This window comes from Martes martes (genome assembly GCF_963455335.1).
Source record: "Martes martes genome assembly, chromosome: 6".
Classification (NCBI taxonomy): Eukaryota; Metazoa; Chordata; class Mammalia; order Carnivora; family Mustelidae; genus Martes; species Martes martes.
In genome coordinates this window covers 101,967,065-101,982,029 of record NC_137893.1, presented here as the reverse complement: position 1 = coordinate 101,982,029, position 14,965 = coordinate 101,967,065, and the positions used below count along the sequence as shown (strand labels likewise).

Here is a 14,965-nt window from a genome sequence, read left to right as displayed (position 1 = left end):
ATGTAATAACATTTTTTAACAAAATTTCAGATTTTAACCAACAAGATGGTATAAAGACAAAAAGTATTGAGGACCTCACTCTTTTGTTTGGAAATAATGGATTTGGTTTAAATCAATCCCTTACAAAAATGTAAGTTTAACATTTATCCTTCATAAAGGTAGATGGAAATTTTGTATCTAGAAGGAACATAATCTGTTAGCAAACTGTATTTAACGGTTTTTTTCGCTCCAATATTTCTCTCTAGAAATCCGATGACTAAGCTACATTATTTTCCAAACTTAACAGAAAAAGATATTAATCATAACTAAGGCAAGTCATATTCAGTTCAAGAACCCTAAATAACTATGGGGAAAATATATTTTACACAATTTTGATGTCAAACAACATTACTATTTTTAAAGTTGTTTTTTTTTTTTTTTTTTTAATTCGACATAACAGATCACAAGTAGGCAGAGAGGCAGGCACAGAGAGCAAGGGGAAGCAGGTTCCCTGCTGAGCAGAGAGCCGAATGTGGGCCCTATCCCAGGACCCTGAGACCATGACTGGAGCCAAAGGCAGAGGCTTACTATTTTAAAGCAAAAAGCATTTAGCTAAAACACACTTAAAATTTATTATTTTTCTTTAAATACCTATATGCTTAAAACAAACTGCAAAGTACACGTACTCATTTGTATTTTTAAATGTACTTAAATTATTAAAAGTACAATTAGGCAAATTAAAAATTGAAACTTGAAAATATTAGCTTATTCAGCTATACCTGACTTTTCTCTTTTCCTGTTTGGGACATAAGAATAGAAAGCAAGATTCTTAACTTTTCCAGTGACCAAGGTAATTTCACAATGTTTAATATATTTATTTGCATGGAAGCTAATAATGTCCCAAAAATAAATTTTTACAAGAACTTGATTTCGGGGGCGCCTGGGTGGCTCAGTGGGTTAAGCCTCTGCCTTTGGTTCAGGTCATGATCTCAGGGTCCTGGGATGGAGCCCTGTATTAGGCTCTCCGCTCAGCAGGGAGCCTGCTTCTCCCTCTCCCTCTGCCTGCCTCTCTGCCTACTTGTGATCTCTGTCAAATAAATTTTAAAAATCTTTAAAAAAAAAACCCCAAAAAACAAACTTGAATTTCATAGGTGGGCTTTCTTTTAGAAGTCACCTACAAACGCCCGTTTCTTGAACCATTCATTCTCATCCTGCAGTATATTATGGTTTAAAAAGCCAAGTGCCATATACTTGCCAACTCCCCTTTGGCAGTTAAGAACTGGGCTTAGTACTGAATGCTGAGAAAATGGGCTCTAATCTGTTTAACAAAGTTTTTAAAGGTCCATGAATAAATTTTTTTCAAATATTAAATATAGGCAGATCTTTCATTTCACCCTTCATTCACCTGCTCACCCAAAAGCTGAGCTTCTTAGTTACTTCTCGAATGCCATAACTAGCTAAATCAGTCTTCTAAAAATATTTGCCAAGATCAAGTCAAAGGAAATGCAAAATTAAAGGAATAATTCTGCTTTTGTAAAGCAATTTCTAGAAACACAATACTGAAAAAGCAGGGTTTCACAGATGAAATTATCATTTTACAATAGCTTGTGGCATTACACCACTGAGCCTTTTTATAATAAGCAACTGATTTTTTATTATAAAATCACTACTAATCTCTAAAAAGCACTTTAGTTTTTGAATAACAATCAAATTTGGCATTATACAAAATTACTTTTTAAACGGAAGTATGAATATAGTCAAAGGATCTTCCCCATGAAATGGACTCTCACTTCTGTACAGGGTGATATAAGCAAGGAGAAAACACTCCGTGGAAAGAGTTATCCAGAGAAGTGATCACAACAACCCAGTTCCCTATCTGACTCACCAAAAGAACTTTTCTGGCTACAGAAAAGCCAGTAATAAGGAAAGATGAATTTTGTAGGAGGTAGAGGGGGAGGGATAGCAAGAGGGGATGTAGAGAATAATCCAAGGCAGAGGTTTATTTGCTGTTGTTATAATATTTCCCTGAATATCAGCTGACACTAGTCAGCAGGGCATCCAATGGAGATTGATTATTCTGGCCATTATCCTTATCTTCTGTGTAAAGAAGGGAACCCAAGTTTAAAGAAAGGTCAAAGGAACAACTGTGATAGTGGAATGAATTAACTTTGTAAATCATTAATCATAGCTATCCATCTAACCAGTGCTTTTGGTTTGAATATAATTCCTGAGACAACTGCTTTATTCCACACAAACTCAAATTTCAAAGCCTGCTTATTATTGCCCATCGTAAAGCCGTGGCGCATATTTTGGTCTGAAGTTTGCCCTCTCAGAAGTTCTGTTTATCAGAAACCCCTTCTGGGGACGCCTGGGTGGCTCAGTGGGTTAAAGCCTCTCCCTTCAGCTCAGGTCATGATCCCAGGGTCCTGGGATCAAGCCCCACTTTGGGCTCTCTGCTCAGCGGGGAGCCTGCTTCCCCCTCTCTCTCTCTGCCTGCCTCTCTGCCTACTTGTGATCTCTGCGTGTCAAATAAATAAATAAAATCTTAAAAAAAAAAAAGAAAAGAAACCCCTTCTGCCCAACTTATGGCTCAAACCACAACCCAAAATAACATTTTGAAAAGCAACAATTTTTCTTAAGTATTTTATATTCAAATACAGAGAGAGCAGAAGGGATAAACACAGCAAAGCAGTACAATATTTATTTACCATCTCCAGCAGCAAAGCTTTGGAACCAGGAAACACCCTTTTGTACAAAGCAACCATCTTCCCACCCTCAAATGGTTATTGTTTACAAATACAAAGTACACATAACATCTGCTTTATATGGCAAACTTAAAAAACATACATATAGATATACCCCATTCTGTAAAGAACTTTACTCAGTTAAGAAGACTAGTACCACCAAACCTGTTAAATAAGATTCTTCTTCCTGTATTGTCTTTTGGGTAAATTGCCAGTATCTATAATTATAAAAATCCCCTCCTAGGAAGAATGACTGATTCTCCTTCAGTACAGGACCATAAAAAACCAAAAACACAACAGAACAAAAACATATCTGGAACTTGAGAATTTTTAAGTATCTCTGAAGTTGCAAAGGGGAGCTGCAATTTTAACCCTGAGTGCCATTGCTATTAACTGGCACAGCAAGAAAAAGGATGAATTATGAAAAGAAAAGAGAAAAGGTGAAAGTGGCAACAAAAACAAAAAAAGAAACTCAAATCACAGAAAAACAAACAGGAAATTGACAAAATGTATTTTGGGTGCTGCTGGAGATACCACTGGCACAAGGTTCACAGGTCTTTCTTCAATACAACACCTCCAAACTCCAATGAAGCAACATTTTTAGAAATATCTTCATTTTCCCCAAGTCTACCCTCAAATTATCTGTAACCCAATGTACAGGGAAATGAACCACATTTAGCTACACTGAGAACACAATGTCAATAGGAGGTCCTGAAGTATGCAACTGTATACCCATAATGGTCTGTCACATTTCACTTCAGTGCCATCATCCTGTTCATCTTCAAAGTTGTTCTCTACTAGTGTCTCAGTTCTTTTTCACTGCTTGAGCTGTCCCTGGGACTAGAGGTACACTGACTAAAAAGCCTTCCTTTGGCTCAGCTCAGGGAAGAAAAAGAATTGCTCTAGCTGACCACAGGGGACTATGGTACAAAGTGCTCTGGACAGACTACTTCTATAACCTTACACATAACAGCTACACAAACTTGGTACATTTTGAATAGATAGGAACCAATACATTTTCATGGGTAATTAATCCTCTTTCTTCAACTTAGTATCTACCAACTGTCCCCCATAAAGTCTGTTCCTTACAATTCTGAAACCAGACACAATGTTCCACATGCCTTTGTATGCACTAATTCATCTAAATGCCTGGCTCCTGATTCCCTTCTGGTCCAACTAGCTCTTCAATCATGTTGCAAACCTCAGCTCAAGTATTTGCTAAGTAAGAAAAGCTTCCCTGATCCCTCTAAATGGCCCTCTGTTTTGTTCCAAATTCACTGCAGGCATTCCTCTAAATAGAACAGTTACATTGTATTGGTATTTCTTTCTCTAATGAGAATATACCATCTCTTATTACCTCCAGGTTCCTCCATACCTCCCTCAGTGCCTGCCTGTACATAGGTACTGAAAACTATGATAGAAGATTGTTGCCAACATAGACACAAAGTGACAAAACAGCATCCATCAAAAATCATATACACATTCCTACATAACCTAGCTCTTCATTCTACATTCTCTTTATTTCCTTACTGTTTATAATGGGCATTTCTTAGCCTGCACTTGAGAAAAGAGACTATTTTATTTTAAATACGCTTTTTAATGACTTAATCCATTGATGAGCTTGTAATATAGCTTAACAGTTGAGCCTTAAAAACTGTAAACAAGGGGAACATGATCTGATGACATGAACCTATTACATGCTATTAAATATACATCTTAAAATGTATCTGTATTTATATCCAATACCATTCCACAGTTATAATATATCTATGTGTGTAGAAAAAGCACACCTATGAAAGAAAAGAAACCTGTACTGGGCTTTTGAAATTTCAAAGTATTCCCAGGCATTACCTCATTTGAGAGTAGGAAAACTGAGCCTCAGAAAGTAAGTGACTTGCTAATACTCAGATCAAGGTCTTAGAATTTAAATACCATGTGCTCTGCACCATACCACCTTCCTTCCTACCCAATATCCTAAAGAATCTGGAAAAAAAAACCTTAAGCGTGTATCTGAAACAAAACGGTGTAACAAAAAAAGGTAGAAGAAAAAGACAAAAACAAGCAAAAATTGACTAAAATGATTAGTGCCGAAAAAGAACAGAATACGTGAAACAAGTCAATGACCATACATCAAGAACAGTCTTAGTCCCACACAGTGAAATCTCAACGGGAAAACAAGAGTTTCTGATCTGACAAGTGAAATGACCAAGAATTAGTTAATGTAAGACATCAAGTACTGAGGAATAAGAGTACAGCCATAAACACAAAATTTAGGGAAGAAAAAGATTAGTATATGCCAAATTAGCTTATCAGAGAAGTTAAGACTTGAATTGAGTCTTGAAAAATATGAAGAGGCAGTGGAGGAATAGTTAATATTCAAAAGCTAGGCTCCACCATTTGAGCAACATGCTTAATGTTTCATTTTTTCATCTGCAAAATAAGGGTGAATTTCTTAAGAATAACTTGTAAATTTTAGCACACAGTGTAGTAAATGTGAGCTCTATAAATGAAAATTCTCTCCTCCACTTGCTTGCCAGGCAGGAAGACTTCCCTTAGGCCCAAGGCTATAAAGGTGCTTCCAAGATCTCAAAATATATTCTTGCTAAAAGTAAACAGGGGTTGTTATAAGGCATTAGACAAAGACCAACTTGCATGCAACTCTTGCTAAGAATCTAAGTGAGTCTAGTTAAACACTGACTATACTTGAACCAAGGCAGAAAGGGTTTCACACTTAACAGCAGGATGTTTAATATAATTAAGTATGTTAAAAAAAAAATGGAACTGAAAATTTGAGACTGTTCAAGTGACTTGGAAAATGCTTCCCCCCCAATCACCCACATCATGTTGCCCTAGTAACTAAAAGTGGTACATATACGGGGACCACAAATGTAGGGTACTAGTGTTAAATGCACACTAAGTAGTGCGAAACATAGCTATCACAGATAAAAGTGCGAGTTGACAAGAGGTCTAATTGTAGCGACCAAAATTGAATAACATGATAGAGCTACTCTTATAGGCAATGACAGAAAAGAGAAGGCATACGATACATAGCTGACAGGAAAAAATAGCATATGAAAACAGGTCTTATAAAGAGACTACTAACAGAATTCATAACACCTGAAGCATTTATGATCAAAGGAGAGTTTAAAATACAACTAGATATAAAGCATTTACTTTCACTGCTACCAAGGAATATACTTAGAAATATTAGAAAACTCAATACAAGTTGAGAGATCTCCAGAGTCCTAAAAGAAAATAAAGTACAGACAACCTGAGAATTCTTGTTGAATTCTTGACAAGGCATCAGAAAATCCAAGAGATCATTTGAAATAGACAGTTATCTCAATAAAATAGGTAAAGCCCTTAAGACTTAGAGAAAACTGGTTAATTTTAAGATAAAGTTTATGTCAGAGCTATTCTATAACTTCATGGTGATGGGCTTAGAATTTTTATGAGAAGATGCAATGAACCGTAAACCATATGTAGTAATACATTTGTGTGAAACTATGCAAAATGAGAAAAGTAAGACTACCATTAAATAAGAAAGCATTAAAAACTGACTGAATTTCAATAGCCAGGAAATAATAGTTCCAGAGACCGAACTGGCTGCTTTTTTTAAAAAAGGACAAAAGAGAAAACTAGAAAATCTCTTAAAATAATGCTGAAGGCATTTGTATTTAAGTACACAAATACAAAGCCACATCCAAATCCTGGCTAGTATTTATTGGTAGAATAAAAAACATAATCTACATCAAAGATACTAAGGGAAGATCAGACATCCTTCTAGAAAGAGGTGTTACATTAAGGGGAAGAAAAGATCAATATAAAGAATGAAGTAACTAATATAACATCAAAAGGAAACGGTTGGACTGTGATCACTTCCAGATACATCCCACCAGAAGCAAACATAATTTCCAGTAAAAGATATCTCAATGGTACCAAACACTACTATAAAAAAGTTTTCATTACTATAAAGTCAAGCAAATGAAAACACAAAGTAGTATAAAAATATTATCCCACTAATCAACAGGAGAAAAAAAGATTTAATAAAACAATATTCTCATCATTCCTCCAGGAAGGGAAATTCCTTAAAAGAATATTTTAATGGCTTACAAAACTCATTATTTTTGGAAAAATAACTAAAAGATTTGCATTCAATAATGATTATCATCAGTTAAATAATAACTTCTACCTGTATATTTTCTTAAGTGAAAGACAGAAGAATTGATTGGTTTCTGTATCCACAAAATAACTATATAGAATGGACCTGGCCAACTGAATGACATGCATATATCAAAATCAATTATTGGACTAGCCACTAACATTAAAAATGGTAAATTTCAAAAGACAAGGAAACCTAAAACAGTGCAAGTCTGGGGCAAAATATGCCTCAATTAAAAAAAAAAGGTTTTCAGTTATTGCAATTTTTAAACTATTTCTACAAAGATCTAGTCCATAATTTCTAACCTTCATCAGAATCCCACTAAATTATATCCTCAATAGTGAATGTGGCATTTAAGTCTGTTCATCCATGGCATTTAACTCTATCCAATTTTGTAGCTAGAAGGGATTCTGGATTGTGTCTATTCCAACCTCCTCATTTTTAGTACCTGAGAGGTTATCCTGATGTATTGGGCCCTTAAGGACATTATCAATCAGGTCACTTAGGTATCATTCAGTAAATTATTAGTATAGTACTAATGTAATATACTAAATAGTATCCAAGTATCCCGAAAGAGTTTATGTTCCCCTCAAAATGTCATTTTGAGGGCTAAGTAATTAAAATGGAATTACAAAGAAGCTGCCACGCAGTTAAAAAAAAAAAAAAAAGTTTAAATGCGATTACACTAATAAGGAAGCTGTCACTAAAAAGAAAGGATAAAGTGTCAGCAAATTTACTGCTTTTCCTAATGTCCTTGTTTCTTCTCACCAAGTAAACACATCCACTTATCAAATATAAGTTGTGCTACCATGGCTTAGAACAAGGTTAGTCTGAGACAAATGACTCAATCAGAAAACCTAGAACCTGCAGATAGAAAACAAAGCTGCCTTAATGCTCAGAAACTGAGCCAATCCCTAATAACTAAAAAGAACTACTGTGAAGTTATTTAAATAAAGGGGGAGGGTCATACTCTACAACCTTCTGAAATGGATTAACGTGCTATAAAGAAAACAAATTAACATTCAGAAGGAGAGTACATTTAGATAGTGCAATTGTACAGATGATGAATAAACTACAAGATTAAAAAAAAGTCACTATACAGAACTCATAAATATCACCAGCAACATATGCAAGACATCAAAATGTTAAGTTTTAAACAATAGGGTGAAATTTAAAAAGGCACTTCATATAACAAATGGAAACAATTTCTCCGTACACAGAAACTGCAAGAAATCATAGTCTTCACGTATATTTTACGTCTAGTGGAGAAATAACACTTTGAAGAAAAAGGATCATTAGACACATCCCCACTGAGAATACCAAATCATTAAATTTGCAATTATCCCAAAGCATCCCAGAAATTTAAACATCTAAGGTTCACCCAATGGAGAATTCTGTGGCAGGCACAATATGAAAACTTATCTAATTTTGAGTTCCATATGCTTTTGGGGTTGTCTCCCTACATCAGGGTCCCACTTTTAGTTTTATAACACCACCACCATTCAAGTATGCCAGAGAAAGATTTGAAAGTAAACAAACAGGTTAAGAATGTTTCTTCTGCAATCAAGAGACTGACTAATCTACAGCTAAAAGCTCTTCCCATTCTACCACATTCTGACAGTCCTGACTGAAATGACAAATCCCCTTCAGATTTTATCTACTGATAAACAATTTCATGATTCCTCAACACCTCTCCACTTTTAGGAAAATTCTCTGGAGATGCTTGAGCTTATCAATCAGAGAGTGGTAAAGCAATGTTACTTTAATACTGAGCAACACAAATAACACAACAGGAAGAGAACAGCAATACTATTTTATAAATATTTAAGGAGGAGCTACACAATGTAAATACAGCTTACACTAGTGAACCGTACACTTAAAAATGGTTAAGGTGGTGAATTTTGTTCTTTTTTCTGACCACAATTAAAGACAAAAAATCTAAAAGGTGGAGCATATTAAGTGGAAATGCCAAAGTAGTATCAAAAGAATTATGTCTTCAAGCATCATTTTGGTTTGGATTCTGGAAAATAAGAGTACCTCAAAAATCATCACATTTGTAACCCAGTATCTAATTCAGGGAAAGAAAGGGGAGAAATGGAAAAGTGGGAACAGTCTGAAGTAGCCTTAGCTAACTGGGTGTAACTGTGCAGCCACATAGAACAGTTCCAAGGTCTCTCTCCAGTAAGTTCATCTATGACTAGTCCTTTCATAAAAGAAACCACAGTGCCATGTCAAGGACACATGAGACTGCCTGACGGATGCAATATATACCGTAAACTATAAAAATCTAAATGATTTTTTTAGACCCTCATTTCTTTTCAGGTAGTTAATCAATAATCTTCTGGAGTTTAATATGAAAGAGTTTCTACATCACTGGCATGGACCTAAAAAAGGTAGAAGTAAAACACTGTGGAAAATATACAAAAATAAAGGTAAATGTTTGCAAGATGATTTCCTCTATCAAGCCTGTTGTTTAGGCTTAATTTACAAATAGGACCAATATAGTACTCTGAAATTACTGACAAAATAAAATAGCTTCTTCTAAGTAGGTATGTTTGCATCTTCAATCTCTAGCATAAATAGGGAGAGGAAGAAAAGTAGTAAAAAGGGTGCTGAAGATAGTTACAGTGGAGAGGGAATGAGCTTCAACCATCAAAAAGTGGGGCACTAAGGAAAATGTCAATCACCACTGTGTAAGAACTATGGCAAGAAATAGAAACCACATGAATCCTAAAACAGTGTTATATTCCACTAACAGTAGACTCAAAATATTTTGATCAAGCAGATGAAATAAATGCAGATGTATGACAAACCAAGTTACAAAATTTTAAATCTGTTGATAAAAAAATTTTTTTGGCTGCCAAGCAAATAATACTAGGTGATGTATTCAGACCCCTCAAACTTGACACCTTCTCCATTTCTGAAGTCATGCTGCAAAATCGAGGATCTAAGGGCTGGTATACTGCACAGCCACTGCCTTGAGATTTTAAAAAGATACTGTGAGATATACAATTGAGGTATCTGCTGCCAGTTCCAGAACTGTGAAGAACTATTAATGGAACCAACTGGGAGCAAAAAGATAGTCGTCTCTATTGATGAGTCTGACTAGATTAAGGGACCAGTAAACGAAGAACTTGTCTTTGAAGTCTTGATTTCAGACTTTTAAGAAATCTCTAATGGATATCATCATTTACATAAACATCCAGAAACAGAACTGTGTGAGATGTTCTCTTTACGACATCCACAGTAATACTGAACGCTTAAGGATTCTTAGTTTCATCTAGTTTGATGGCATCCCTCTTTATTGCAATAAGAGGACCAGATTGTCAGGCATGTTTGGAATTCTCTTAAAAGAGTTCAGATTTGCATGCCTGGATGGTATAACATCCTTTATATCCAGGGCACTAATGTATGTATCTTTTTTGCGATGGATTACCAAGCTCAAGAAAGTCAACTGTTTAGAAGGTAGCTTTGTTTAAGGTCATCTTGCTTGAAAAGCCCAGAATATTTTGAGAGAACACCATGCCTTGGTCTCACAGCTTCTTTATATCTGAGAGCTTGATAGGTCAAAGACTTAGGTGTGATGATAACAAAGAATTCTCTCACATGTAGCTCTGAATGGTAATGACACGGTAGCCATCAGTCTAGGTAAAGATAGTTACTGCGAAAATTCCTAGAGATGTTACAGGTAGGAAAGTCTTTTTCCAGTTGGTGTCCACAGTAGACCTGTAACATCTAGCCATCCCACTGAAATGAACTGGATTTGGCAAAATTTGATTTGTATTCCAGTTCTCGACCTACAGCTTCATGATTGATCCTGAAGTCTGAGGGAGCTTGAGAGTAGTATGGACTCTTGATAAGTTGATCATCCTGACATAAATACAGTACAACAGATTTGTCATTTTGTGAAGATCTGACAAGCTGAAGCCTGAACAAGGAAGCACTGATGACCTAAAAATGAAGGATCTAACAGTAGGTTATTTCCAGATCCCAAATCAGCTAGTCCTCAGTTTATCAGTAGGATTTTCCTGAGGAACAGATCTTTATATTTTTCTTTAATCACAAGAGGATTCAGATTCCTGAGTACCCTCATCTGAACTTATTTTGGACCAGAAATAATAGGTAAACCTTTGTCCAACCCTACTTAGGTGAAAGTCTCTATTGCTCACTTGGCCAGTAAGACATGAGTCTCTTTATTATGTACTCCATTTGAAAAGTCTAGAATTTAAATGTTAGCTGTGATAATTCCAGACATGCATCAGTTTCTGACGTGACCTCCTACCTGCAGATCCTGTTTGACTGGGGAGTAGCAAGTAAAATAGTTAGGATCTCGGATGACTATGCCTCTGAACGCAAATAGGCTATTAATTCTTGTACCCGTGGCGTTCTGGAGATTCTCCCTTTTTTCTGTATCTATAAGGATGGTTGCGAGGTTTGTACCAATCTCCTTTGGAATATCCTCTATTGTGATAATGTGCTTTCTGATCATGACTATAAAAGTATCGATGTTGGTTATAGTATTTGTTGTGGTCTCTATAGTCATTTTCTTTAATACTGTTTTCTTCTGCAACAACAGCATTCACATCTTGTCCAAAGAGGGAAGTACCATCAAAGGGCAAGTGTGAGATCTTCTCCTGGGTTTTCTTAGTGAGAGATGTAAGTCGGAGCCAGGCTTGTCTTCTGTAGTCTATTGCCATTGCCATAACTCTGACTACAGAATCCATTATGTCTCTAGTAGTACAAAGCTGCCAAAGTCCGGCATCCATACCATCAGATATTATACATCTTGCTTTTCCACGATCAAACTCTGGGTCATGAACCAGATCCTCCATATCTTCCCAGAGTTTACGCTGATATTGAGTCATATAGGCCATGTAGCTAGCAGCTCGGGCTGCAATGGAAGCAGCATGGTAGAATCTACAACCCATGACCTCCATTTCTTTTGAGGTAGAATCTAGAGGAGATGTTGTGCTTCCTCTTTTGCTGTGCTCTAATGCTTCTACAATAGGGCCCTCAGCTGGTGGATTTGGTTGGAAAGGAGAGGTATCCTTGGCCACAGGATATACCCTGTGCCCCATGAAGGAAGAAGGATGGCAATCAGCAGGGTCTTTAAAAACCTCAGTGGTGGCAATTCTCAGAAGAGGATGCAATGGAGGAACCAAACGTTTCTTAGAGGTCACACAATCAGGTTTCCCTTCACATGATTCTGCTTCAGATTGTAATGTTACTCTCTTTATAACACCTCTCTGTTCCATTCTTTTCAAAAGACCTGTGAAACTAGACTGACTGGGGTCAGTTGGCTGCCCTTTGTCATCAGCTGAGGGGGATTTGCAGTCAGTTTCTTCATCAACTGTGGATAAATTTTCATCCTTAGAGGTGGAGATGTCCCATGGCACTGAGGAGTTCTCACTTGACCTAGAATGATGAAATCTAAAACAGCTCCTAGACTGCAGATCACGTATCACTCGGGACATCTCAGCCACTTGTGTCTGAAGATAAAGGATGGCATCCTGTCCATGCTGTGAAGCTGAAGAAGACTCTATAGGTAAATCCTCCTTGACCTCTGAAGAGGCCAAAGATTCTTGGGGGACCAGAACTGGAGATGAAGGCAGAGTCTGAAAATTTTGTGATGGTTTAAGTGTCTCTGTCTCAGAGATCTTAATATCTGAATTATTTTGATCATTTTTCTGGTTCTCCAATGGGTTCTCAACAGAAGAAGGTTGAGAAACTATCCTTTGTGGACTGCTGGTGCAACTCCCAGAGGAGGAGCTGCTGTCTCCAATGGGAAGAGGAACACTGCAGCTAGAGCACATTTCTGGGCGATGATTCTCAGAGGATGGCACCTTAGACTCAGGCATTCTCTGGGTTATCCACATGAACAAGAAAACCAAGGAAGAAAAAAAAATGCTTTTAATATGTTAACTTTCAAGTGCAGAGATGCATGTCCAGTAAGTAGAACTCAATTTTTAAAATTATTTTAACAACAATGAAAGATGCAATCCACTACAGATCAGCAAGGGGATCACAGAAGTCAAACTCACAAGCTTTCTACACAAAAACCTAATACCAACTATGGCTATTAATGTGGCACTCTGTCTATGGAAAAAAAAAGTGAAAACAAGCCCAGTTCAAGTGGTGCCATCCTGGCCTGCTGCTTGGTCTCATGCTAGGATAAGAAGAGGTGGTGAGACTATTGTTGATTAACAATCTTTTTAAAAAAATCCCATTCAATGTATGTAAGTCAATAAGTAAAAGCTAAAAAACAGAGAACTCAAGAAAAGTTCCACTGAGAACAAAAAGTATTTCTAGAAGTTCCCATTGCAGAGTCACTTTTAAGCCCCTTTAAAATTTTCTCCTGTTCACTCTCCAAGAATAACAAAACTTCCCAGTTGCATAGTCCTACTTTATTGTTTGTAGTTTCCAAGGAGCTTATTTACATATGTGTTACCTCATTTTGTCCTCACAACAACCCTGTGAGGTAGGTATTACCCTTATTTGATAAAGAAACTAAGGTTAAAGGTTTCTTAATTTATCCAAAATCACAGAATTAATAAGGAGTAAAGCTCAGATTAAAACCTACATATACTGATTCCACGTCCAAGTCTCAATCCCCTGTATCATAGAGAAAGTTTTCTGGCCATGTTGAGAAGAGCCAGGAGTTCTCTAACCCATCAAGAAAATAGCCCATTAATAGAAATTTGGGCTAAGACAAATGAAAGACAAGATTGCTACAAAGGGCTCAGCTAGTTTGATTCTCAGAGTAAGGGAAATATTGGTTTAAGGGTCAAACCCACAACCAAAAAATCACAGGTAAGAGACAAAAAGTCTAAATATGTGAGGGATAGATGAGGTTAAAAGGAGTGATGACTAAAGTACCATGCCACCTAAACCCTTTCCCACATTCCACTTCCTAAAAGGTCTTCACATAGCCTTCCTTCCAATGTAAAACAAACTTTCTGTGGCCACGTGGTTCTGGAAGAAAAGAATCCAGTTATACATGGCACTTGAGGAGAGATGGGAAAGGAGAAGGGGAAAAGGGCACAAGGAGCCAAAAAGCTTGCAGTTTTTGTTCTATTTTCCTTTTATCAGATACCATCTTCAAGGCTTAGAACTTCCCTGTGTTGTGTTATCCTTTCACATCCTCACTGAAAGTAAAGAAACAAAACTGGAAGTAGGAGATATTTTGGGCCAAGGACTCAATGGACACCTTTTGTGGTTCACTCTACAGAAACGGGCCATTCTCTAAAGTACTAGAGATCCTAAAAACAACCATCATTGACTTGATAACTCTCTTTAGACAATGCCTCTTAAATGACAGAAGTGAAAGAAATGCAAATCAAATATAATGTACTTACATCACTATGAGAGGTGCTAGGCTCTTCATCATCACTGCTGACCAGATCAATGTATTCAAGAACAGGTCTTAATGGTCCTTCCTATGAAAGAATTGAGCAAATTGACAAGTCATGTACAGTTATTCAAAATAAACTGGTCATTCAAAACAATCACTTTTTTCTGGGGATTGGCAAAAATTCCTCCAAACAAGAAGTCTATGGTTGGCAGAAAGTAATCAGAACACAGAAAAATATTCAGATACACAATTAAGAAACAATAAAATCTGGGCGCCTGGGTGGCTCAGTGGGTTAAAGCCTCTGCCTTCGGCTCAGGTCATGATCCCAGGGTCCTGGGATCGAGCCCCACATCGGGCTCTCTGCTCCGTGGAGAGCCTGCTTTCTCCTCTCTCTCTGCCTGCCTCTCTGCCTACTTGTGATCTCTGTCTGTCAAATAAATAAATAAAATCTTTAGAAAAAAAAAAAAAAGAAACAATAAAATCTAAGAGTTTAAAACCTTGGTAGAATATTAGGACAACAGTGATCCTTTGAGGAAAGGATTAAAAATAATAAAGGAACACTGCTACAAGGACACAAATAGCAGACAGTATGATTCAATGCTTTTTAGATGGGATGAGTATTAATTATCTGTTAGATAACCAAGCTCAAAAACGTGCAGTTCTTTGACTAACAGCTCAGCTTTATCTCCCTCTCCTATAGTCAAACATCAAACCTGATTCTTCATCCTG

The 14,965-nt window shown here is 36.7% G+C and overlaps 1 protein-coding gene across 4 annotated transcripts in view; it reads right to left on the bottom strand.

Moving 5' to 3' along the window:
- ZNF451 (zinc finger protein 451) overlaps window positions 1–14,965 on the bottom strand; it is a 147,049-nt gene that overhangs the window by 74,173 nt on the left and 57,911 nt on the right. For 3 of the 4 annotated variants that reach the window (XM_080807264.1, XM_080807263.1, XM_080807265.1), the window contains exon 3: window positions 14,241–14,321. In XM_080807264.1, coding sequence (XP_080663390.1) covers window positions 14,241–14,321 — 81 coding nt within the window. Of the gene's footprint in view, window positions 1–10,315; window positions 12,747–14,240; window positions 14,322–14,965 lie in introns of those variants that run through there. The other variant, XM_080807266.1, reaches the window with a different exon arrangement.